At 39.9% G+C, this 25,570-nt stretch overlaps 1 protein-coding gene across 1 annotated transcript in view; it reads right to left on the bottom strand.

Annotated features, from left to right (window-relative positions):
• Positions 1-25,570, bottom strand: part of LOC117304953 (doublecortin domain-containing protein 1-like) — a 58,272-nt gene that overhangs the window by 16,727 nt on the left and 15,975 nt on the right. The window contains exons 11-27 of the mRNA XM_033789610.1: positions 25,205-25,294; positions 23,832-23,918; positions 22,701-22,802; positions 20,658-20,829; positions 19,377-19,491; positions 18,887-19,037; positions 17,076-17,183; positions 15,065-15,192; positions 14,413-14,473; positions 13,191-13,492; positions 9,495-9,745; positions 8,461-8,546; positions 6,894-7,046; positions 5,536-5,782; positions 4,802-4,964; positions 3,972-4,136; positions 2,515-2,712 (exon numbers count right to left, since the gene is read on the bottom strand). Coding sequence (XP_033645501.1) covers positions 2,515-2,712; positions 3,972-4,136; positions 4,802-4,964; positions 5,536-5,782; positions 6,894-7,046; positions 8,461-8,546; positions 9,495-9,745; positions 13,191-13,492; positions 14,413-14,473; positions 15,065-15,192; positions 17,076-17,183; positions 18,887-19,037; positions 19,377-19,491; positions 20,658-20,829; positions 22,701-22,802; positions 23,832-23,918; positions 25,205-25,294 — 2,579 coding nt within the window. The remainder of the gene's footprint in view (positions 1-2,514; positions 2,713-3,971; positions 4,137-4,801; positions 4,965-5,535; positions 5,783-6,893; positions 7,047-8,460; positions 8,547-9,494; positions 9,746-13,190; positions 13,493-14,412; positions 14,474-15,064; positions 15,193-17,075; positions 17,184-18,886; positions 19,038-19,376; positions 19,492-20,657; positions 20,830-22,700; positions 22,803-23,831; positions 23,919-25,204; positions 25,295-25,570) is intronic.

The following is a 25,570-nucleotide window of genomic DNA, read 5'->3' on the forward strand; positions in this document are numbered from 1 at the left end:
TTTTTCCCACGATCTTTATATACTGACGTCAGACATCCGCTACACTCGTGCCAGCCAGCGGTTTCTTCAGCTCAACCACGCACACCGCAACAGCAGAATGGTGAATGGACGTACGCAAAGAGCTATGCCGCTCCGGGGGATCAAACAAAACGTTTCCAAACTGCCTTGATTGTTGAGTCCAGAAACATTGGGAATTTTATTTCCAGGCGGCGCAAATGCGAGGGCGTAGCGCAACCCGTCAGCGAACATCGCTCAGTACGGTGCAGCCAACATCTGTTGTGCAATCTCGAGATTGAGCAGCGCAATTAACAGATTGCTAGCTTTACGAACTCGCATGTGTGTACATGTGCTTAATGTGCACGCTGCATGATACATTACTGCATACACACACGCTACGTCCGTCCGCCCGTCCGTCGTTGCAATAATCTGTTGTGTGGATCCTCGTTGTGGGACTACAATAAAAGGGAGGGAGAAACACCGGCCAACCCCCCAAAAAAAAACCAAAAAGAATGCTATCCTATAATAGATCATTTCAATTACGATCAATAGTGTAAACTTTAATACATTTCCACTTTAATTACGATGCAACTCCACATTGCGGCCAACTATACAAGACTGAGTGATGTGCCGCCCGCCTGTCACTGCACATCGCCACACGGGGACCGCAAACAAGCACGGCCCCTATGTGTTCACGCATGCGGTGATTGGCCGTTTGATGATTGGCCGTTGTTGATTGGCCGGTGATAGTTCCATTCATAAAATCTTGGCTAGACTTCGGACGGATCGAGTAGAGCGGCTGCCCATTGTACAACGGGGAGCTTGAACGTCTGACCCACGCTTTGAGGCTCGGGGCCAAGTCTAATCAAACGTGAACAACTTTTGTCAACAGAGGGCGATGCGATGCAGGGCAAAGTTCAACTATTTCTCGGTGTGCGTTGTAGACCGATCTTTGATTCACGGAGATTGTTGCCAAAGAAGTTCACAAAACATATGGTCAACACAACCGATCATCAAATCGCAAATTCTTGAAAAGGGTTGTTGATGGAAACAAAATATAACTCAGGACTGATAGTGTGAGATAAAAAATCACCCGTAACGCGGCAGGTTTGCGTACTTCACTTCCGTGTTTTGAGGTTAGTTTTTTCATGTCTTTTTTTTTATTTTGATCGCGGTTTATACGCCGCGCGGCATATACGCCGACATCTAAATATTTTTTGTATATTTTGAGGAAGTGCGGTTTATACGCCGCGCGGTTTATAATCCGAAAATTACGGTATACACTTTCCGTACAGAAAAAAAGAAAAAAGTTCACAGATTTACAAATAATTTACAGGGTTTATAGAAGGTAATATTGAAAGACTTCTCTTGAAATATTGTTCCATGAAATGCTTTCCTTTTTGAGAAAACAGTAAAACAATATCAACTCTCGATAGCGAAATTTACGGATTTATTTTAAACACATGTCATGACACGGCGAAACATGCGGAAACAAGAGTGGGTTTTCCCACTATTTTCTCCCGACTCCGATGACCGATTGAGCCTAAATTTTCACAGGTTTGTTATTTTATATATAAGTTGTGATACACGAAGTGTGGGACTTGGACAATACTGTTTACCAAAAGTGTATAATGGCTTTAAGCCAAAGGTCCTACGTACTAGGTTTGGTAGGGCATATAAAAAGACCAAGACCTCAAATTCTAAATCTGAGGTCTCAAAATCAAATTCATGGAAAATTACTTCTTTCTCGAAAACTACGTCACTTTAGAGGGAGCTGTTTCGCACAATGTGTTATACTATCAACCTCTCCCCATTACTCGTCACCAAGTAAGGTTTTATGATAATAACTATTTTGAGTAATTACCAATAGTGTCCACTGCCTTTAAGCCAAAGGTCCTATGTAATAGGATTGGTAGTGCATATAAAAAGACCATGAACACTATTGAACAGTTGGGGTTAACCTGGAGGTTGGTGGTTCAAGTTACGCACCCGTCAATTTTTCTTTGTTCAAACCCCAAATATATTTTAATAGCCAAAGCTTTGTGAATACCAAGCTTTGTGGTTGCATGTACCCGCTTGTTTAAAGCAACCGCACAACATCGATGAGCAGTATTGTCCAAAGGCCCTAACTTCGTATATCACAACTAATATATAAAATAACAAACCTGAGAAAATTAAGGCTCAATCGGCCATCAGAGTCGGGAGAAAATAACGGGAAAACCCACCCTTGTTTTTGACATTTCGCCGTGTCATGACATATGTTTAAAATAAGTCTGTTATTCTCGATATGTCGAGAATTGATAATTGTTTTAATGTTTTCTCAAAAAGTAAAGCATTTCATGGAATAATATTTCAATGGAAGTCTTTCACCATTACCTTCTGTAAGCCCTGTAAGTTATTTGTAAATCTGTGAACTTTTATTTGTTATTATGTTCAGAAAGTGTCCAATGGCTTTAAGGTCCATTGTTTACAGAACTTCCCTGATACAAGAGATGAGTTTCTAAGCTCCAGACTTACCCCTGAGTGTCGGCATCCCATCTCATCGTTGGATCTTCAGGATTCTTCTTACACAATACCACCCTAGAGAGTTCAATCTCTGGCTGCTCCAAGCCAACAACGAGGTACGGCGCCGACTTGACGGCCAAGAAACCATCTTCAAATACAAAGCGTTGATGGGCTAGGTGGTTGCTTCGTGGACTTTTAGGCTGCTTGGGCCTAAAGGGGGAAACAATTTGAAAAATTCAACATTTGGAAATCATGATTCAGCCCTTGAATTTCGTTCTTGAAGGGGCACAGCAAGTTTCTTCACAAATTTGTGTGTTTTTCTTTCCTTGTTCTCTTGAAACTTAGATGACAAATTGAGTCAAAGTTTTCACAGATTTGTTATTTTATGCATATAATGGGATACACAAAGTTGAGGGTCACCTGGTCAAATTTTTTTATGGGAGATTGCCCAATATCACAAGGCTGGAAGCCCACTTCACTTCAAAGTGAGGTCTACACTTAACTGATTTAGCCTGTCAACCCAAATCAACTGTCACCAGGGGAACGTTGCCACCTACTCCTGGGGCTGACACAGGGTTACCCACTTCACAGTCCGTAAAGATGTAGGCATGGGTATCATCTACTAAGAGCGTGGCTGTTATAAAGTAGAATGTAGTACCTTCGCAAACTTTTACAAAGCATTTATGGTTAAGCGCTTTGCCCAAGGATTCAAGTGCCATGACCAGGGCCCAATTTCATCAAGCTGGCAACCCGTAACACATTTTGGTGACTACTGTAGCAGATGAATGTTTGTAAGCATAAATGATTTCACCATGATTTCTCAAACAAGCAGAAAATTTCTAGGCGCGCATGACATTCACCATGGATTAGCTTGGTTACGAAACTCGTGTGCTTACCGAGGGTTAGCCAGCATTTACCCTTGCTTACGGTACAGCTTTATGAAATAGAAATTTTGCTAAGGGACGATCTGTAAGCACAAAACGGCTGCTTACATGCTTAATGAAATGGGAGACTTTTGAGATGCTTGGTGGCAGCAGACATACCAGGTAAAATCAATTGTTCTCAGTCATGTGCGCACGCTCAGAAATACGTAAACAATTGAAATTTACCTAGGGCCTTTCTCAAAGCTCAGCTTGGGCTCCGGCTCAGGCTCTGCGTGCTGTGTATGCAGCTTGTCTTTAACCTGCATTTCAGAGCAGCGCGTATTGCACGGATATCAGCACTCGGAGCCTGAGCCGGAGCCCAAGCTGTGGTTTGAGAAAGGCCCCTGGTAAGTCTGCTGCCACCTAGCGTCCCCAAAGTCTCCCATTGGGGCCAGGTATTAATTGAACGCACACTCTGCTGCTGACCCCAGTGCTTGGGTCTGGAAACTAGAATGCTTGGCCATGACACACCACAAAAAGGTCAAAACAATAAAATAAAAACAAAATTGTGATAAAACTGACTTTAATTTCTCAATGTCAACTTACCTGAACTTCTTGTAGAGATCTTGGTTTGTGAAAGCGGGTTCTTCCTTTGGTGACCCCTGATTGACCTCTATGACCTCATCCAGACCCACATTCAGGACACGCTCCCACGGCCATTTCAGACCCTCTGCTCGCTGCTCGGACACCATGTGGGCGCGCTCATGCGCACTGTAGTGGGATAAGCCCAATTAAAATATGTTTATTACAGGGTTTGTAAAGATACAAACACCCTCATTTACATGAACACTAGTTCTACTTCATATTAGAACAGTTGTAATTTCATATATTTACATCTAAAATGAAGTCTTATTCGAGAAAACTGTATTTGAAAACCTAAAAAAAAACACACAACAGCTGAATTTGATTGATTCAACAAAAACTGATGCTGTTTACATGCTGAAAATTGGGCACTTTTTTTTAACCATTTTACCAGACTCACACAATAGAGTCATACCAAACTTCCACGGGATTGTTGCTTCATGTATATGGCTGATCACACACAATATTAACGCTTTCTGCTTTCTGCTCTACCAATCATGTACAATACAAATAAACAATAAATAATAGTAAACTTGCAGATACCACCCCGTAATAATTCTCCTTTGATGAAGTGTTGGCTCTGATAAGAGCATGTACATGTATTATATCTTTAAAATGATGGTACACGTTTGGTAATTACTCAAAACTGACTTGGTAACAAGCATTTGAGAGCTGTTGATAGTTAAAAACATTGTGGGAAACGACTCCCTCTGAAGTAACGTAGTTTTTGAAAAATTGGTAATTTCTCACTAAAATATTAAAAGAATTTTGATCTAGGATGGAAATTGACGTACCTCAGATTAGCATAAGGATCTCCCTCAGTCTCATTTTCCTCGTCTTCTGGTTCAGGGGTCGGACCCCTTATGATGTGCTGTCTCTCTTCGGGTGTGACTGCGATTGGGTTCACCACTAGAGGGCTCCCTGCAGCTAGCTGGCCGTCAACATCCAGGACAATGTCTATAGAAAACACAAACAATTGTTTATAAGGTCTGATATTTTTAAGGCAAAATTGCAGAATTAAACAAGCAGTCACTAGAGGTTGAGCACCCAAAAATGGTTTATAAAACGTCAATGCCTTTTTTCTGCCCCACCGGTTTAATCCAGATTTAAGCTACCAAAATTCAATCTCTGATCTTGATTGTTAAATATTTTAGCTCGGTCAAAAGTGTTGTATCGTGACACCATTAGGTTTTAATCATAACAACAAAAACTGTATTTATAAAGCACCAAATGGCCAAAAGATACAAGGACTGAAGAAAAAAGGAAAACAAGACAGAACAAAGACGCTGATGACTATTTCATAATCGGGAGCGACAATGGAAAAGGCCCTGTCACCTGCAAATTTATGTGTTTTGTGTACTAGGAGGGATCTATTGTCTGATTTGCAAAGGGAATCCAAGATAGTTCTAACTGACATGAGAAACTGGCAGTTTCAGATACAGGGTCTTTATGAAAAATACAAATTTTGTTCACTCTTCCGACAAATTTGTAAGAAATCTAAGCCACACAAAATCTGAGGTACACTTACTCATGGGATTTCGTAATGCACAAAACTCTTTCATGGCGTTGACGTCTGCCGCCAGTGTCGCAAGAATCATACGTCGTTGTTGCTCCTGGCTGGATAGGTTGGGGTCACTCCACGCCTCGCCACAGGAGACGAAGGCAAGCTGATCTCGCTGTAGGTTGTCCAGATTGTGGTGTTCCTTACCGTCTTGGTCGTAGAGACGACGGGCCGCGAATGGAAGATTGAGAAGGGCTGTGCATCGATCCAAAAACTGAGACGGAGGAAATGTAAACATACATTTCAACCAAAATGTGAATTATGTTATGTCGGTTACATTTGTTTTTGGCCATTTCATGCACCATATTATAACAATAAAGTAACCATACACATTAATTTGTTACTTGTTTCTTGCAAATGGCAACACCAAAAGACAATTGCACCCTTGAGTCCTGTTTCCCACTTAAAACTCTGTGGCCGTGCAGTCTTTGTTTTTCATTTTAAACTATATTTCTCATTTAAACCGAGCGGAGCGTAAAAGAGTTAACTGTTCACCAATTCACTGTATTTTTGACCACATGAAGGCGCTCCAAAAAATAGTGTTATCACTTCCTGAGGTTTTATTCATTCATACCCAAAACAGTTATGATACAGACTGGAACACATTACCACTACAGATATCATAGCCATCACGGATAATAATACTTTTAAAGGAGCCGCTATTACCCAACTCAAAACCAACTAAAAATTACGTCAGACAGAAGTGACAGAATACCACAGATAAAACTGTGTGGACGAATCGCATATACCCCAGAAGTGATACAAATATATGATTGATTGGTTGATTCTTGGGGTGTCCTGGCCTAGCGAATAAGAGCACCGAAATCAAGCTCTGGTGCTTCTGATCAGCAGAGTGTGGGTTCGAATCCCAGTCGTGACACTTGTGTCCCTGAGCAAGACACTGAACTAAAATTCCTTCTCTCCACCCTGGGGTGAATGGGAACCTGTGAGGGCAGAGATGGTTCTTGTAATTGATTTAGCTTAGCAGCCCATATTTGTTGCACAAGCTGTATACTCCCCAGGGAGCTCAGATGGTGTAAGGAATGAATTCAATGGCCGAGGGACCAGCTGTCGATTTCATCAAACTCTTCCTTGGATTAATCTTAAGACTTAGGACGAGTTAAGCTCCATATCCATAGATGTAGGACGCATTGAATCCATCCCAAGTTAGGATAAGTTACTCGTCCTAACTCGAAATAGGATTAATCCTGTTGTTTTGTGAAATCGGCTGCAGGGGTACTAGTGTTGGGTGCGCCTTGAGATGCCCTTTTGGTATAAAAAGCGCTATCACATAAAACAATTATTAGTATTATTATTATTCATACCAGCTGGAATTCGAGAGCTTTGAGGTCATCTTTCTTGGCTTGCTTCCTCTTAGTCATCTCCTCTTCCTGTCTGTCCAGATTCTTGTCTCTAGAGAGACTCCGACGATGCGGCCGCTTTCCATTCATAGCTGTCTTATTCAAATCCCTCATCATCTGTCATCAAATCATAATAATTAGTAATAATAATAAACTATACTTTCATTTTATATTATGTCATATCATTTATTCTTGTTGTGACAAGGAAGAAGGTTTCAGTTTTAGAAACTTACACATAAATGTCCTAAAGTGCTTTACACAAGAAATCAGCAATGTTTTGAGTAAAGTGTTTCATTTGGAGTAGTTTTGATGAAGTTTTGATGAAGACTGGCAAATTGATACCCAAACCTACATTCGTATGGACTGTGAAAGGGGTAACCCTGTTTCAGCCCTAGGAGTAGGTGGCAACAGCCTCTGGAAAAAAATAATTGTAGCCCACACCTTGAAGTGGCCTTCAGGCCTTGTGTGTCAGGCGACTTGCATAAAAAATAATAAAAAATAATTAAAAATATGCCGGTGAGGAATGTGTGAATGAGCGATGGCCATATAATTTAGTTACGAATGATGTATGGATTGAGTTGAAAAGTAGAGCTGGAACAGAGGGTATGACCAATGTATGAATGAGTTCTTGGAGGTACTGGGGTGCAGATTGGATGAGTGCTTTGTATATAATATTTGACATTTATACCAAGCTAAATACTATGTTGCGAAAGCGCTGCAGTATTTATCTTGCATGTAAGCTCGGGCGATACCACGATATTATCAAATATCGCGATACTAATTTGGAAACGATTTTGATATCGGATCGATTTGGTTTTAATCGATATATCGCGATGTATCGCGATATATCGCGATATATTGCGATATCAATTAAGTATCGCAATATCGCGATGTATTTCCTAGCTGAGACATCTTGCACCCCATAGGTTTGGAGTAAAACCAGAAGAATAGGTCATTAGAACACCTCTCTTATGCTATGACTGTCTCTTCTACAACTTTCACTGGGAGTTTGAAGACTGATGATGTCAAATTTAATTAATCGCGATTATATCGAATATCGCGATACATTGTCGACGATATATCGTGATTAAAATAAAGCGATATCGCCCAAGCTTACTTGCATGGTATTCGTAGCTAGGTATTGATGTGTGAGACTAACCCCCTTTACACAGCACCATGTAATGATTTACAAGGTAATGAAGCGATATATGCAAACAATCAAACCAGGAACGGGGCGAACCCCTTCTCTTTCTGGATTCTTTTATGGGCACTACAAAACACACAGGACCAACAGCTTTACGTCCCATTCGAAGAATGAAGCATCATGGTAAGTATCTCGATTAAGGACACGGGCGTCACGACTGGGTCTCGTACCCACACTCTGCTGATCAGTATCACCAGAGTCCGATCTTTTTAAATGCTCGGCCACGACACACCGTGTCAGTGCGACCACCCACAGACCGCTAGACCGCTCGGCCCCAATAATCACTGGTGAGTTAGGCCACAATTCTTGCCGGTATTTCAAACTTACATTGGTAAGGTCCGGGCCGATGACATGGGCCATTCGCTGAACATCCTTCTCACCATTCTTCAAGACTCTCAATCTCAGTGGAACTGCTATATAAATAAGAACCAAAGAAAAAAGTTAAGTCTAGAGGTCTCCCAAGGGATTACACTTGAAATGTCTTGTACAAAACACTGCCGTATGACACAGTTAAAATGGTTGCTCAGTCTTACCTGTGGAAAAACTTAAAGCAAAACATTCATTATTTGTTTTATATAACATCCAAGTAAATATTTGTCGTTTTAAAAGAAACTGGACACTATTGGTAATTGTCAAAGACCAGTATTCTCACTTAGTGTGTCTCAACATATGCATAAAATAACAAACCTATGAAAATTTGAGCTCAATTGGTAGTCGAAGTTGCGAGATAATAATGGAAGAAAAAACACCCTTGGCACACAAAGTTGTGTGCTTTCAGATGCTTGATTTTGGGACCTCAAAATCTAATTCTGTGTTCTCGAAATCAAATTTGTGGAAAATTACTTCTGTCTCGAAAACTACTTTACTTCAGAGGGAGCTGTCTCTCACAATGTTTTATACTATCAACAGCTCTCCATTGCTTGTTACCAAGTTAGTTTTTATGCTAACAGTTATTTTGAGTGACTACCAATAGTGTACAATGCCTTTAATGGAGGTGAACCACTCCAGCTTGTTTGGAGTTAACAGTGACTACATGTAAGTGCGTTCTGTACTGCTGCGTATTTTTAGACATGCGGGTGCCGTAATGTAGCATGTGCCGTGCAGTAACTGTACTGCTGCATTATCAAAGACATGCAGTTATGTGGTACGCTCCATGCAATAGCCAAATCGGATGGCACGAAAACTGGGGGTGATTGACAGAGCGTGTGCTGGTGCGTTTATCTGTTAACATGTGACTACCAATCCTCCAATCAAAAGACAAGGATTTGCTTGTGTTTTATATAATATCTTATCCCAGATGCAATAATAACATTTACATGTATTGACAAAAATAAACAGTTATTGAAAGAATAAAGACCTACTTCTCATGGACGGCACTCTCTGGTCTCCCCCATCGTTCAAGTCTACCTCGGTACTAGCCTTCCTCGTCATTTTCTTGATGGGTGGGGCATAAGGGATAAGATACCCCTCCATCGGCCAATCACAGTCCTCGTTCCATTCCCCTTTGGCGTTTACCGGCCAGGAATAGGCCAGTTTGTTCCACAGTGGGTTCTGGGCCTTGGTGTGTTTCCATTGGCCGAGATTCTCTAATTTCTCTTGCTTCAGCGCCCACCTGTGAGGAAAGAAGATAATGGACTACATGAACTGTCTGGTCAATGGACCCTTCCCATGAATTGTGACCCGCTCTGTGAAAATGAGTCATATGCTGAAAATTTAAAAAAAATAGTTATATGCATGGCTGGAAAGAACACACCAGCATTTATTTGGTATGTGTCTAAGCTTTGGGGTGTATCGCGTTGCTGAGTTACTCCCATTTGAAATTAGCCAGTATATCATTTTTTGTTAAAAACGAATAACAGAGTAAAGTGATGTTTTAAGCTACCATTTGGCACAAAAGGATACAAATTAGACTAAAGTATGATCACAAAACTGTTGCATTCATAGCTTTATTGCCTAAAAAAAAGTGATCTAAAGGTTTACCATGCAAATATAAACCTTAAAAAGTAAGAGTTAAAAAAAATTGTTTAAAAGTTTGTTTGATATTTTCCACATTAAACTGTCCATTGCTCAATAATGCATTGGGCGACATCTGACTCATTTTCACAGAGTGGGTCACAAATATGCGAATTACATTCACGCATGCGTACAGCCCTTTTGGTTGGCAAACTCCATAGAGATGTGCACTAAGCATACGCACAATTGCGTCTGCGTCACGCAACCAATAGCCGTGTACAAAACAGCGCGATGTTCCCTCATTTTGCCAACCAAACTGTTAGTGGGCACGCGCTATGTGCAATTTACATATTTCATGGGAAGGGTCTACTCAACGAATCGCTGTGTTCATCCAAATAAATGAGTCAATATATAAATTCAAATCAATAAATCAATCAAAATCAGTTTAACCAATGAATCCATCCACAATAATGAACATATGTATCCATACAATAATAATAACATCGAAGTCTTATATAGCGCACGTATCTACCAAACAAGGTACAGGGGTTGCCCTTAACTTTGTTTTCAACTGGCCAGCAGGACCAGCTGGCTTGATTTTTCACTGGTCCGCCAGGTTTTTGACTGGTCCGTAAATTGTTTATGTTATTTTTTTTTTTTAACTAATAGTATACTGTTGTATGATACCAACTGCTCGATTTCCGATCGTCGCTATTTCAAAATTCAACATGAATTGCAACGTCAACTTAACTGCACTGGAAGCCATACTTTATTGTGTTCGTAAACGGGCTCATTAATTTGAGAGTATTTTTTCTTTAAAAATGTAATAACAATAATGTTATTAAAATTAATTCAAAAACAGGTCAAATTATTTGTCAGAGCAAAATTTAAAATGATCTTTATTTAGGTAGTTTTTTTTAGTCCACGGTTTATTGTAAGCACTCGACATAAAAGTATTCCTAAGTAAGAAGAACTTTTTTATGAAGAAAACAAAATAGTGTTTTTACTATTAAAAAAAAAAAACCAAAAAACACTTTAAAACCGACTGTTAAAATATCATTAACTTTTTATGTACTGCCTTCAAATCTACTGTGTGGGAGGGTTACAAAGTTATTTTATCATGTATAAACATTGCCTATTATTGTAGTTTTAATAAGTATTCATAAACATAATACATCGTACCGAAGTTCCCAAAATCTTCCCACTTTCGTCCAGAAAAACCCCCAACAAAAAGTAGACATCAAAAAAGTTGCAACATCCATGAAGAAGCATACGAGTTTGACAGTATTTTTTTCAATTATGTGTATGGAATGGGCGTCTGTTTTGTGAACAAAATTTTTATTTAAAAAACGTTTTTAAAAGCAGCAAAAACAACTGCGCCTTTGTTTAACACATGATTGCATTCTAGAACCCAAGTCTTTCTTGAAATCAACCCGCAAAAAAACCCAAACAACCGCACATTATATGTGACCAATAAAACCATGGATTGGAACAATAAACTAGATCGCCCACCAATCGCCCGCAAAAAAAACAAGCCCCAAATAACAACAAAATTACCCAAAATCAGGACGGAAGAACTTTACTAAACACAATTAAATACTCCTTTTTGCTCATCCAGAGTATCCTAACTTGGTAATTTTTGTTGAATGAAGCCTCACCGCTACTCGTTTTTCGTAAACACGCTAGACTCTTATTCCCACACGGAAATCTGCTCCGTTGACGACCATGCTGCTGACAGAATGTGTTTTGCTTTGTGGTCTTCTGTCAAGGCGATTGAAGCTAGTTTTGTAAGCTATCGCGTACTTTCACCAATAGAGGGCGTCTTTTCCCACGCTTTCGAATATTCTGAAACGCCCTCTAGCGTTAAGTATTTCTTACACATTCTGCCACACGTGAACTAATACGAAGACTACAAGCCTTTACGTTGCATGATGGGATTTTGCGCTGTGTATGCGTGATCGTCGGAAGTTTGCCAGCGTTCAGTGGCACGTCGAGTGATTTTTATTACGTTTTATTCAAACCTTGAGTGAATGTTTTTACGTTTTATTCCAGCCTGAAAATAGTTTTAAAAATAGTCATAGTTCTGTAGTACCGCTGCCGATATTTTTTACTGGTCAGCCAGACCAGTTGGCAAGGTGTTTCAGCTGGTCCGCCGCGATTTCTACTGGCATTTGGCCAACGGACCTGCGTTAAGGTCGAACGCTCAGGTACATGTACAAACTTTCAGAAAGATTGGTCATTGCAGTGATGAACTCTAAGCAGTACAAAGCAACTAAAAGTGTTGTGTGTAAAAACTTTCTGAACAGGGGGAAAATGTAATGCTTTACAACCATTATACACTTTCGGTAAACAGTATTGTCCAAGTCCCACACTTCATGTATCACAACTTATATATAAAATAACAAACCTGTGAAAATTTAGGATCTATCGGTCATCGGAGTCGGGAGGATATAACGAGAAAACCCACTCTTGTTTCCGCACGTTTCGCCGTGTCATGACATGTGTTTAAAATAAATCTGTTATTCTCGCTATCGAGAATTGATATTGTTTTAATGTTTTCTCAAAAAATAAAGCATTTCATGGAATAATATTTCAAGATAAGTCTTTCACCATTGCCTTCTGTAAACCCTGTAAATTATTTGTAAATCTGTGATTTTTTTGATTTTTTTTTGTGTACCGAAAGTGTTTAATGGCTTTAAATTGATCATCACTAGATCGTTTTGTTATTTGTTTAGGTGTGAGGTAAATATGTTTTAAACGGCTGCAAATGTGGAATTGCGTGGTTCTTGGAATCACAAAAACCTGAGATACGATGTATTTGCATTGACAGAACGAATATAGCAATCTGAGTCAATGAGTCACGTTATCTCTTTGTAGCTGAAAAAAGGTATTTATATCTGTACAAATCAATGAACCATTCCTTGCAATGTGTCAAATCAAATCAACAAATTGAAATTAATCCATCATCAACATTCATTCAATCAGTGAAACATGATGAATCAACCTAAACCATTCAGAAAAGTGAATCAATCAAGACGAAATCAATCAACAAATCTATTCAAATTAATGAAATGAATTAAATTGATCAAGTGCAGGGTACCAACCTTTGTGCTTTGGCCCATGGATGTCTAGCCGGTAATCTTGGGATGACGGCGACCGAGTAAACCTGACCCGGGAACGGATCTTTCTCCGTCTTGGCCGCATCAGTCTTTTCCTCCTTTGCTTCCTCCTGACGATCATCGTCGTACGAATCAAAATCTGGCTCGTAAGAGTCTGGTGAGGTCTCTTTGGGCTGCTCGGTTGTTGCCGTCTGCTCTTGCCCCAATCCCATCATCATATCCATGGCAACCGTATTGTCATCTTGCACCTTGTTCTCGATGTAGGTCAGTACGAGCCCTGGTTCCGCCTGATGGAGACATGGTACAAGAATGATTTATTATCAAGTTTTGATAAAAAATAACGACAAGGGAAACGGTAGCCATGTGTGATGTCATTGCGGGGGGTCAAAGACATAGTAAGCTCCATTAAGTATTTTCTGAGTTTCTCCACAGAAATATACACACTTGTCACCAGTGGGTGTGTTAACATTGAATTACTTGTGTCCTAAACTTAATGAATGAGCAGTTAATCTGCCTGGGGCAGTCAGCAGCCCGACTGGTTTGTACATTATCCAATTAAGTCCACTGTTTGGAAGCAATTGCATGGAGATAACAGGTGTTAGTTGTCAGATGAAAATGAGGTTGTTATTCTAGTCTGTTTCTTTAAAGGGTCTGGGTACTTTTTACACAATGTCCACAGATTTACATTAAACTTAAACAGTTTAAAGATAATGATAGTAGAAAGATTCCCTTAAAACCTCACTTGTTGAGGTGCTGTAGTTTTTGAGAAATGAGTAAAACAATGTCACGTAAAGCATTTCATGCAATAATATTTCAAGAGAAGTCTTTCACCATTACCTTCTGTAAACCCTGTAAGTTATTTGTAAATCTGTGAACTTTTAATTTTTTTTCTGTACTGAAAGTTTCCAACGGCTTTAATGGATCTTTCTCGTAATGTATACCCTTGTGAGAAATTTCACATTCAGGCATGAAATTTGGGCCTCGGAATACAGTAAATGGATATCAATTCCTCTGCACGGTGCCGTTGGGTACCGTGGTATACTTTCACCTTGGAGGCCATTTGCCCCCTCGGATCTACAAAACACCACAGAACCCGTCATATTTGCCCCCTCGGGTCTACAAAACACCACAGAACCCGTCACAGCTTGCAACAATTGTCTAATTATAAAATTAAATCCAATTTGGTGAATATAAGTAAACTACTTACTGAAGAAGAAATAAAACCATCGTCACTGAATTCCCATTGCTGAAAGGGGTTCCCAGGCTGTCTGTTTAAAAATAAAAAATAAAAATAATGAATACAAACAAATTAATTAATACGTTGTATTTATGAATACCTGGGACAGTTTATCTATTCTGATTGGTCGACAGCTGAGATCAAGTGACCAGGGGTGGATTTCACAAAGAGTGAATAAGTTTTTAATAATTCATAAAGTGTCCTAGGACTCGTCCTAATTTGGGGAAGATTGCAAAATTAAATACGCTGTATTCACAGCGGTACCAGTGTTTTTTTTCCCTGTGGAACTGAGTCAGGATTTGTTGAAAGTAGGTATAAATAGATTCTTGTAAACCTGAATAATCGGTCATTCCATTCTCGATAAGAAGTTGCTGCTACTCAAAAGATATATGTCACCAATGGCTTGATGTTTTTCAGACAATACCCTACCAAACAGACATTGTGCAAATTGTCTGGGATTAAAGGATTATGGCAGAGACCAATTGTCCACCACAACCAGTACCAATGTGAATACCATGTGTTTAATTATACAATTTTCCCAAAGGACTATCTTTGTGAAATCAAACTAGGGACCAATTTTCCCCAATTTCATAGAGCTGCTTAATCAACAACGAGATCTTACCTTTTCTCCATTCCCACTGCTAGACCTTCCGCTGTTGTTTCATCGTCAGCGAACAGTTTGTGTACTTTCCATTTCTCTACGACAGCCAGAGCCAGCTGGGGCATCGTTCGGCAATAAATCTGACCGCGCTGTTATGAAGAAAAAAAGAACTCTACGTACAAATTTCTCTAAAATATTTGCGTCTTTCCAAGAAGCCAATTCATGTGGGATTTTATTATTAACTGGTACAATGACATGCTTGAAAACAAGTTAGCACTTAAATTTAAATTCCTCAGACTATCGAGACAGTTGCTGTCACGTGATTCGGGGCAAGCTTTTGCGTAGGTACTGTGAGGAGACGATGGACACCCGTACACAATTCTGAATGGATGTGTATGGCTCAATGGTACCAGGGTTTGCTCATCTGGAGGTTGCTATGCAAAGACTTGCCCTGAACCATTTGACATAGCAACTGTCTCTATAGTCCGAGGAATTCAAGTGTAAGTGGTACACTGTGACTATAAGCAAGTCATTGTACCAGACATTATTCAAATCCAAAACTGTAAATAGCTTATGAAACAGACATGCATCGGGGATAAAGAATATTAATTTTGTTTTTTCATCCATACACAGATGTGTGTTAGTACTGTATACTCAGTACTTTCCAGAGTCCTGTGAAAAAATATCACAGGCATATTTACTCGGGTGGGATTTGAACCCACGTCCCTTGCAATTCTAGAGCAGTGTCTTACCAACTAGACTACCGAGATTGACGGTATCTAGATGCCTATGTTTTGGCAGTGGGTATCGCAACGATATAATAGATGTTAAATTTGCATCGGGATAAAGAATATTTATTTTGGTTTTTACCAATACACCTATGTGTGTTAACACTGTATACACATACAGTGCTAACACACATTGGAGTATTAGCACACATTGGAGTATGGGTTAAAAACCCAATTCATAAATACCCCAGACAGTTTCTCTACTCCTATTGGTGGAGAGCGCGTCACGTGGGTGTGCATAAACCTTTTGTTAATGCACACTGGAGCTCTGTTTATGCACACTGAGCTGGCTTCCCCGTGTCGGGCGCGCAAGATAATCACGCGGACCGCACAAATTATAGCTATCAGCGCTTAATCTAAGCCCGCGCGCGTACACACAACCCACGCGCCTCAAACAGATTCTTCACAAAGTTTTGGGAAAAAAAATTTTGAACCTCGAATTTTCAATTGTTAAAAGGTCTATAACTGTATTTGTTTTCGTTTTTTTTTTACAAAAGGGCATTTATAAATGGGAATAAAAGAGTAGTGACTCGTTCTTCAACGTCCGTTTAAAATCTTGCAGGGTCAGTGCCGTGCGATAAAGACACGGTCGCAAACCCTGCCAGCTTTAAACGTACATTAAAGAACTCGTCGCTACCCTTTTATTCCCTTAATCAATAATCTATTTAAATCATTGTGGCAATCGCTGCAAACAAATGTAGGATTGGAACTGTCTCTAGCCACTGGACTAGCCCAGTGATCTGAGTGGTAAGACATCTGCTTTAGCACAGCAAAGGTAGGTTTTTTTTTTCACAGAACTCGAGAAAGTAATAATAATATTAATAATATTGAGTTTTTATATAGCGCTTTTTCACTCCCTACGGGTGTCTCAAAGCGCTTCAAGATATTACCCATGGTCACTGGGCCATAATTCACTCCTTAAACCATCTCAGCTCCCTGGGGAGTAGTGAGTATGCAGTGCTTAACCAATCTTCATGATGACGTCTACAGACGCACATTTTGTTTTGGCGGATTTTTTTTTAAACCACAGAACAACTTTGTATTTTCCTTCATTTTTTGGCAAACAAGTAGACAGCTGATATTTAAATCCACCCGGACTTTCCATATTTAGCATGTAGAGGCCGGCACCTACCGTGATACACTTTAAAACAAAAGCCCATGGAAGCATTGTTTTTTAAACTTTTCCACTAAATTTGCCAAACGAATGAAACCAGAAGTTATCAGTGTGGTTTTCTGATACTCACCTTATTGATGACCCATGTCTGGGACCTAGGAGGCCAGACGTCTCTACTCCCTTGCTTTTTCTTAGGCTGAAGAGCCAGCTCAGAGTAAAGCACCATACCGGGATTGTCCTATGGGTGTAATATTGAATTAGCTGAAATTCCTTGGGAAAATTTTATAGTACCGCTTAACTGTAAGCACATTTTTCTTGGTTACTATCTGGCACTGTATTTCACAGGTTAGCAAAAAATTAGGCGCCTAGCTTTGGCAAAACAATGGATTTGCATTGTTACGTCTTTTAATTGGATACAGTAAGCACTGGAAGGTTAGCATGCATTTTCGTTTGCTTATGGTAAGCAGCGCTATCAACTGGAAACTTGTACAGTAAGCACAAATTTGGCCGTTAAGCAGCTCTACTAAGCCGGTAAGCACACTCATTATCAGCTGAGAATTGTACAAAATAAAATACAGGGGAAAATGTTGTCTTTTTTGTACCCTCCCAGTCACAGTCCAAAAAATTTTCTTTTGGATCCAAAAGGACCCATTAGTGTAGACAGACCCAGTTTTAACAATTGTATGGCTTCTGACTGGAAGCCCTGAACAAAGATAGTGACAAAGTAGGGAGACTGCCAACATTAGGGCTAGATAGCTCAGGGCCCAATTTCATAAAGCTGCTTAGCATGAAAATTCTTCCTTGATAAAAACAGGATTACCAACCAAATTTCCATTTGTTGCATATTGCTTGTTACTGGTATTCAGCTGTTGTTTGCTTATCCTGAAAATCACGTGGAAATTTGGTTGGTAATCCTGTTTTTATCAAGGAAGAAATTTCATGCTAAGCAAATTTTTGTGCTTAGCAGCTCTATGAAATTGGGCCCAGATGGCAGAGCGTCGGCACATTAACATGATTAAACCGGAGTTTGTTGCTAAAAAATATATTTAGTGCACATATCATCATACATGTAGCTGGATCAAGACTATCCCTGTTTATCAAGCATACTTAGATTATTCCTCAAACTTTCTCAGCTTCCTGGGGAGCATGCAACCCCAAGCTGCTCATATCAGTGCTGAGAGGTTAATCAGTGCTGAGAGGTTAATCCAACATAACAGATGGATTGCACATGACGTCATTGACCAACATCTTTGATGAAACATGCACGCGTGAAAGGCTATCATTGGCTGAGAGTTGTGCGCAGCGCGTACACGCATGCACTTTTCCATTGTTTATCATCAAATATGGTGGTCTTGATGCTAGGGCCCTTTTCGAAAGAAACCACTGGATTTGGCTTTGGATTCGGCTCTGGCTAGCTTGGCTTCGCGGTTGTTTTGACAATTGCGCGTGCCCAGGGTTACAGACGAGAGAACGGAAGCCGAATCCAAAGTTGAAGCTTTGATTTCGAAAAGTGTCTATGTGCAATCCATATATACCCCCTCAGCCCTCACAGGTTCCTATTTATACAACTGGTTGAAGGGAAGCAATTAGGGTTGTTTTGACATTTGCGCGTGCCCAGGGTTACCGACGCGAGAACGGAACTTCAAGTCCAATCCAAAGTTGAAGCCTTGATTTCGAAAAGTGTCTATGTGCAATCCATCTATACCCCCTCAGCCCTCGCAGGTTCCTATTTATACAACTGGTTGAAGGGAAGCAATTATGGTTGTTTTGACAATTGCGCGTGCCCAGGGTTACAGCACGCGAACGGAGCCTCAAGCCGAATCCAAAGTCGAAGCCTTAGTTTCGAAAAGTGTCTATGTGCAATCCATCTATACCCCCTCAGCCCTATTAGGTTCCTATTTATACACCTGGTTGAAGGGAAGCAATTATAGTGGTCCTCACCTTGTGTTGCAGGAAGTGTCCAGTGATGTCCAGTTCATGTTTATCCACAGCAAGTTGTTTGTTGTCCAGTACGTCTTTGTTAAGGTCATATGTCACTTCTTCGTAGTCGTAGAGGATCGGGAATCCGATTGTTGCCTCCCAGTTGCTTGGTCTGGGAGATGTTGAAAGGAAGAACAAATAATTAAAGGCACTGGACACTATTGGCAACGCCAAAGTGCATGATACGGAATGGACAGAGAGTAGGAGGGTCGACTGTATACTGTGTATCTACCCATTCACCAAGTGACATCACACTGCAGGCTGGCACAGGGTGCGTTCGTTTAGCTTCCCTGGGTCGACCCCGGTGTGTGGCGTGTTTTTTTTTCCAGGACGAACGTGGGTAATTATCTGCACAGGGGAAGCTAATCGAACGCACCAACAGTTTATCTATTATTCAAATAATAATGGATAATATTAAAAGGGCAAACAGTAGGAGGGTTAAACTTCTTACTTTTCCTCTCCCTTTGGTATATCCTCAGATGTGAGTGGCTCTCTCACTGCTACGTTCCTCTCTTGAAACAGAGCCATTCCCTGGACCTTGTCTAGCGTCAGTTGAAGGCAGAAAACTGTCAAGACCAACAAAAAAAACATTTATGTGAGAGAAATGTTCTAAGAATATCAGACCTTATACGAATTTAAATTGAATGTTGCCTTCAGATTAGGCACTTTAGGCTCCTAACGGGAATCACCTATTAAAAGAAGACCCGAATTTGTCTATAAAAAAACCTTTGGCAAACTCGGGTGGGCACTCACCAGTTTGGGAACAAGCAGTTTTCAAAACGATCTTTCTTATCTGATCAAAAGTTTGTTAGGTGTAAAAATGTGATTAAGGGTGTGACTGCCTATAAGTTTACTGATACAAATATCTACAAGCTTCACATGTTCTTGTTTTTAATGTGAAGTATAGGGAGACAGTGTTAAATGAAAGTAACTTTGTGTTGATTCACATTGGACTTAATTTGGGTAAACTAACCGAGCCAGTGGGTAACTTACCCATTTTAAGTCCAATGCGAACAGCCCAGGAAGTTTTTCTCCCAGGTAACTTACCCGACCCAAATGGGTAGTTTAACCATGGAGGAAGAAATACCGAGCCAAAGGTGCCCAGGAAGATTGACCAGGTCAGTTTAACCAGCAACCCATTAATATTGGTGGCATCCAACATGCACTATTAGGAGACTCCAAACACTAAATCATTACATCATAAAGTACCATAATGTTTATCATTTTTTTAAGCTTACTGATTGAGTGGACATAAACTGAACTCATTAGGCTGATTGAGTGGAAATAAACTGAACTCATTCTGCTTAAAGGCAGTGGACACTATTGGTAATTACTCAAAATAATTATTAGCATAAAACCTTTCTTGGTGACGAGTAATGGGGAGAGGTTGATGGTATAAAACATTGTGAGAAACGGCTCCCTCTGAAGTGCCATAGTTTTCGAGAAAGAAGTAATTTTCCTTGAATTTGATTTCAAGACCTTAGATTTAGAATTTGAGGTCTCAAAATCAACCATCTAAAGGCACACATATTCGTGTGACAAAGGTGTTTTTTTCTTTCATTATTATCTCGCAAGTTCGATGATGGATTGAGCTAAACTTTTCACAGGCTTGTTATTTAAAGCATATGTTGAGATACACCAACTGTGCAGACTAGTCTTTGACAATTACCAATAGTGTCCACTGTCTTTAATTTTAGAACCAAATTGTTGACTCCACAAGAGCAATACTAACCATTTGGATCAATGAAGGGTTCCCCGAATGAAGACCAGACCTCTTGGTCATTCTTCAGGGCCAGGACGTCCGTCAGTTCCTTGCCCTCTCGGTCGAATATCTTTGTGACAACTTTACTAAGGGCTGTCGTTGTCTTCTTCATTGGGGCGCAGCGAGTGATTACATCAAGTAACTTTAATAACAGAAACAAATTAGTCATTTTCAGAAGAAAGTTCGTCATTGAATTTTGTTCGATCACAGCGAACCCAAATGAAAAAATTAACTTTTTTTAGGCGGTTACCAAATATGCAAAACATTTGACCCACAGACTTTCCTTGTCATCAGGGCCCAATTTCAAAGAGCTGCTAAAGCACAAAAATTTGCTTAGCATGAAATGTTTGCCTTGATAAAAACCAGCCAAATTTCAACGTGATTTTCTGGATAAACAAACAACAGCTGAATACCAGTAACAAGCAATATGCAACAAATAGAGAAATTTGGTTGGTACTCCTGTTTTAACTAAGGAAACAATTTCATGCTAAGCAAAATGTTGTGCTTAGCGGCTCTATGACATTTGGCCCTGTCCTTGTCCAGCTTGTACTGCACAATACACTAAAGGTGATACCCTTTGTAAGACCCATACAAAGAGGAACCAATGTAACTGGAATACAATCTCAATATCTCCCTTTTACTGGAACAGTCCCCCAATTCAAGTCCCTTTGTCTGACCACTGTGTGACGTCCAACATTTCCTGAGGTGCGACATGAATGGGTTTATCTCGGTCTAGAACCACAATGCGTTATGGCTAGGCAGATGGGGCATTTGCAGAGATGCCAACATTGAATTTTAAAAAAGAGTAGCATCTCCCAAATGTCAAGGGCGAGCGCAGCTTGGGCTCCCTAAACCGATCTTTCTATTACTCTCTACAATGCTAATTAGCTCATTTTCAGGCATTGTTGTGAAATAACAATTACCTCTGTATGCACAAACAGAACAGCTACAAATGTTTATAATGGCCAGTGAAAAAACAATTTAAAAAAAACCTGATTTGATCCCTCATCTTCTGACTATGTTTCAAAAATAAATGTAACATAAAAAAGGGTGGCCTTACTTAAATGTTTTTTCAGAAACGCAACAACAAGCTATTGGGAGAGAGAGAAAAAAAAAAAAAAAAAAACGTGTCCGGATTTTGTACAAAAAATACTTGTCCGTATTTTGGGCATTGTCTGGACATCAGCGCTACAATTACTGGTAGGAAAACATGGTAACTGTCTAGCTTAGACCTCACAGGCCACCCACTTGAAGGTATTTTTGTTCAGAAGGTCTCCTTTTTTTGTCGCCATTATTTCGTACTTTTTTTGCCAAGCTTCGATGAAGTACATGTACAGCCAGCGTGGGCACAATAATAGTGGATACATGAGGAATGAGGTTTCTGTGACACGTTAGCTCACACACAACCTCATTCCCCACGCACGTGTGCACTATTCCCCATCGTGTGATAGAGATCAATGGGTACGATCTTGCAGAAATGCACTAGCGTAAAAAATGCACACTCAGCCGGCCAGCCAGCGGGGGAGGGCACGCAACAATCATTACGTCGAGACACGTACATTGTTCGAGTGAATTCGCCGCTATTATTCAACACTGCGTTCTAAAATTAAAAGTTGTTTTTTTTCTGTTACAATTGTTTTGATATTTTTCTTAATTTTTATTTCCACTTAATAGTTCATTAGTTGTTTGCATGTATTGTACGATTTAATAAAATTATATTGGGCGGCTTGTTTAGCGTGTTTTATTGAGTATTATCGTAGCGTCGTAGTCACGGCTCGAAATCGTATTTGCTACGCCCAAATCGTGTATGTTGGTATCTCTGCATTTGCTACCGCGTTTTATGTCATCACGCACAACGACCACACGCATGGCCTTTATCTTAGTGTAGGTTCAACAGCACCCTCTCTTGATATTTTGATATTCGCAATAACCTTACATGTATGTCTCTTACTACTTTTGATAAATGTCTAATTTAGGCGTTTGGCATCACGGGTATTTACATAAGAAACTTACCCTTTGCAGGAGCAGCACCTGACTATTTCCGATGCCTTTGGATGCTTCTCTGAGATTGAAGAACACTGTCTCAGCAGCTTCATCTTGTCCATTCTCATAGACCTTACCAGAAAGAAACCGATTACGCAACATTACGTACACCTAACCAGACCAAAAAACATATGCAACACTTGGGGCATTCTCATCTAGAAATTTTGCATAGCAAGAAATTTAGACTGCACTTATTTTTTTGCTCACCGAATGCCAATATTGGGTAGCACCACTTATTTGTTGAGTAGATATCGATACAATTTGTCTAGCATTTTGCTCTGCCTTACACCCAACCAGATAAAAACTTATGCAACACTGTCATACAGTATACCTAACCAGACAAAAAGGATATCCAACTATGGGTGCGTTCGTTTAGCTTCCCTGGGTCGACCCTGGTCTGCCCCGGTACGTTTGAATAGCTTGGACGAGTGAGCACTGCGGGGTCGACCCAGCGAAGCTTATCGAACGCACTCATTGTAACAAAATCAACTATGTAGGGTTATCAGAATGTCAGGTCATGCTGTCAGGTTAGTAGTGGTTTCTTCCTCGCCCTACACTTCTAGGACCTCGGTTTAAATCCCAACGGGGGCATTATGTGGATTGGGTTTTCAGTCCCTACCTCACTGGCTGGGTTTACCATGACATAAATCTTTAGGGTTTTTCTCCAATATCTAAAACTGAAACTTCATTCTTTGTCTCCTTGTCTAGGTTTTTGGCTAGACGAGTGATAAGGTTCCCTTTTCTTAGAGTCATTGGCTTCATAATCAAAATTGGCTTCATCACCAGAAATGAAAAACAAGGAGCAATTAAAATAGCTTTATGCCGCGTACTGCATATCTTTAGAACCCCTTGCCTGGTGCATGTTTCCCTCCATCCTACAATCTAAACTGTTTTAGGAGGAATTTCAAATCCTACCTTCAGCTCCCCAAATTATTTTCATTTTAAATGCCTTTTTCTTGTAGCCCCTTAACAAGAGTGGCGTTCGCCTTGTTTCGAGCGAACTTACATACAAACCATTTTCTTTAAACAAACGTCATAACACATGTAACATTTGTTATCCCTCTTCAAGCATGGTTCACACTTCATACATAGCAAACTCACCTTAAGTCTGATGCCTTGTTGCCCAACAAGCCTGTGCGAGGAGTCAAACTCCTTAATGTGTGTCATGGTGTAGTTTGCACCAGCACCCTGCAGGAACGAGAAACCAGAAACTCTCAAGACTTTGAAATCCAAGTGGAACCAGAGAGTACATGTATAAGGTATCCCAAATCTCTCACAGAAAGAATAGATTAAATTAAATATGACGTATATTCCAAACTCTTTTTGGAAAATAATTAAATATGAGAACATCATATCATAGAAAGGTAACCAAATTCAAATACAAAATTGATATAGTGTTGAATCATTACAGCCTTGCGACCATGGACAGTGCACCATATCGATACCTCTCACCACTAACCCATGGTAGGGATATGTTGCAAAACAGTGCTGATTGGCTACCAAGGGTGAACATTTTGCGTGCACTCTTGTAAACTTTCAAGCGCTTGTAGGCGAGTGCCCAATTTCATAGAAGTGCTTAACACAAAAATTTGCTAAGCATGAAAATTCTACCCTGATTAAAACAGGGTTACCAACCAAATTTCTATTTTTTGCATACTACTTGTTACTGTATTCAGCTCTTGCTTGCTAATATCCTGAAAATCACGTGAAAATTTGGTTGGTAATCCTGTTTTTATCGAGGAAGAAATGTCATGCTAAACAATTTTCTGTGCTTAGCAGCTTTATGAAAATTATGCTAATGAATACCGTAATTTGGGTCTAAAATTACAGAACCCAATTTCAAGGAGCTGTTTAAGCACAACAAGTTGCTAAGCATAGTAAAAATATGCTAACTAGAGTAAGGTTACCAGCCAAACTACCGTGTCACATGTACAATTTGTGACTGGTATCCTGCTCATTTTTGCTTAGCAGACATTTGTTAAGCAATATTTCCTGCCTAAGCAGCTCTTTGAAAATGGACCAAGGTTTGGAAATATTTCCTTGTTGTGGTCAAAAGTTAAAGGAACACTTGCCTTGGATCGGGAGAGTTGGTCTTTGAAAAGCAATGAAACCGTTTGTTATGAATTGCAAATCGTTAGATAGATAATTTACAAGTAGAATATAATGATCCTCACAAGTATCACTCGAAATTGCACGATTTTCCTTTTACGCCACGAACGGTTGGCCATTTTTTTGAGTCAAAATTTTGACTGCATTTTTTGACTCCACAAAATGGCCGACCATGTTTCTTCGCAACATAAAAGGCAAACCGTGCAATTTCGATTGATACTTGTGTGGATCATTATATTCTACTTTTAAAATATCTTTCTAACCATATGCATTTCGTAACAAACGGTTTCAAACGCTTTTCGAAGACCAACTCGTCCGATCCAAGGCAACGTGTTCCTTTAAACCCTTATTGTGTATAACTGTACCTCTTCCTCCATTGCTGAATCCTGAATTTCATCCAAGATATCTTGAAGCTTTCTCTTAGCCTCGCTGAACTCTTCAATTCCTTCCTCAGTCTGTTTTTAAAAGAGACAAAAATATTATAATAACAACCCAAAAGAATTTTATTTGTGTTTTCCCTAAGGGGTCTTGTCAAATTTATCCAGAATGCGTAGATGGATAACAGTTCGCTGATGTCAAATATTTGTTGGATTTCCGTTGGACTGTATTTCTATGGTATTTCTATGGGAGACATAGTTTTACTTGCTGAAAGGCACACAATTCTCTGATGCACTAAAAGACAAACCCTATACCAATGCATCTGGCTCAGCACTCTGTGGTTTGAATAAGGG

The sequence above is a fragment of the Asterias rubens genome, chromosome 22 (assembly GCF_902459465.1).
Source record: "Asterias rubens chromosome 22, eAstRub1.3, whole genome shotgun sequence".
Taxonomy (NCBI): Eukaryota; Metazoa; Echinodermata; class Asteroidea; order Forcipulatida; family Asteriidae; genus Asterias; species Asterias rubens.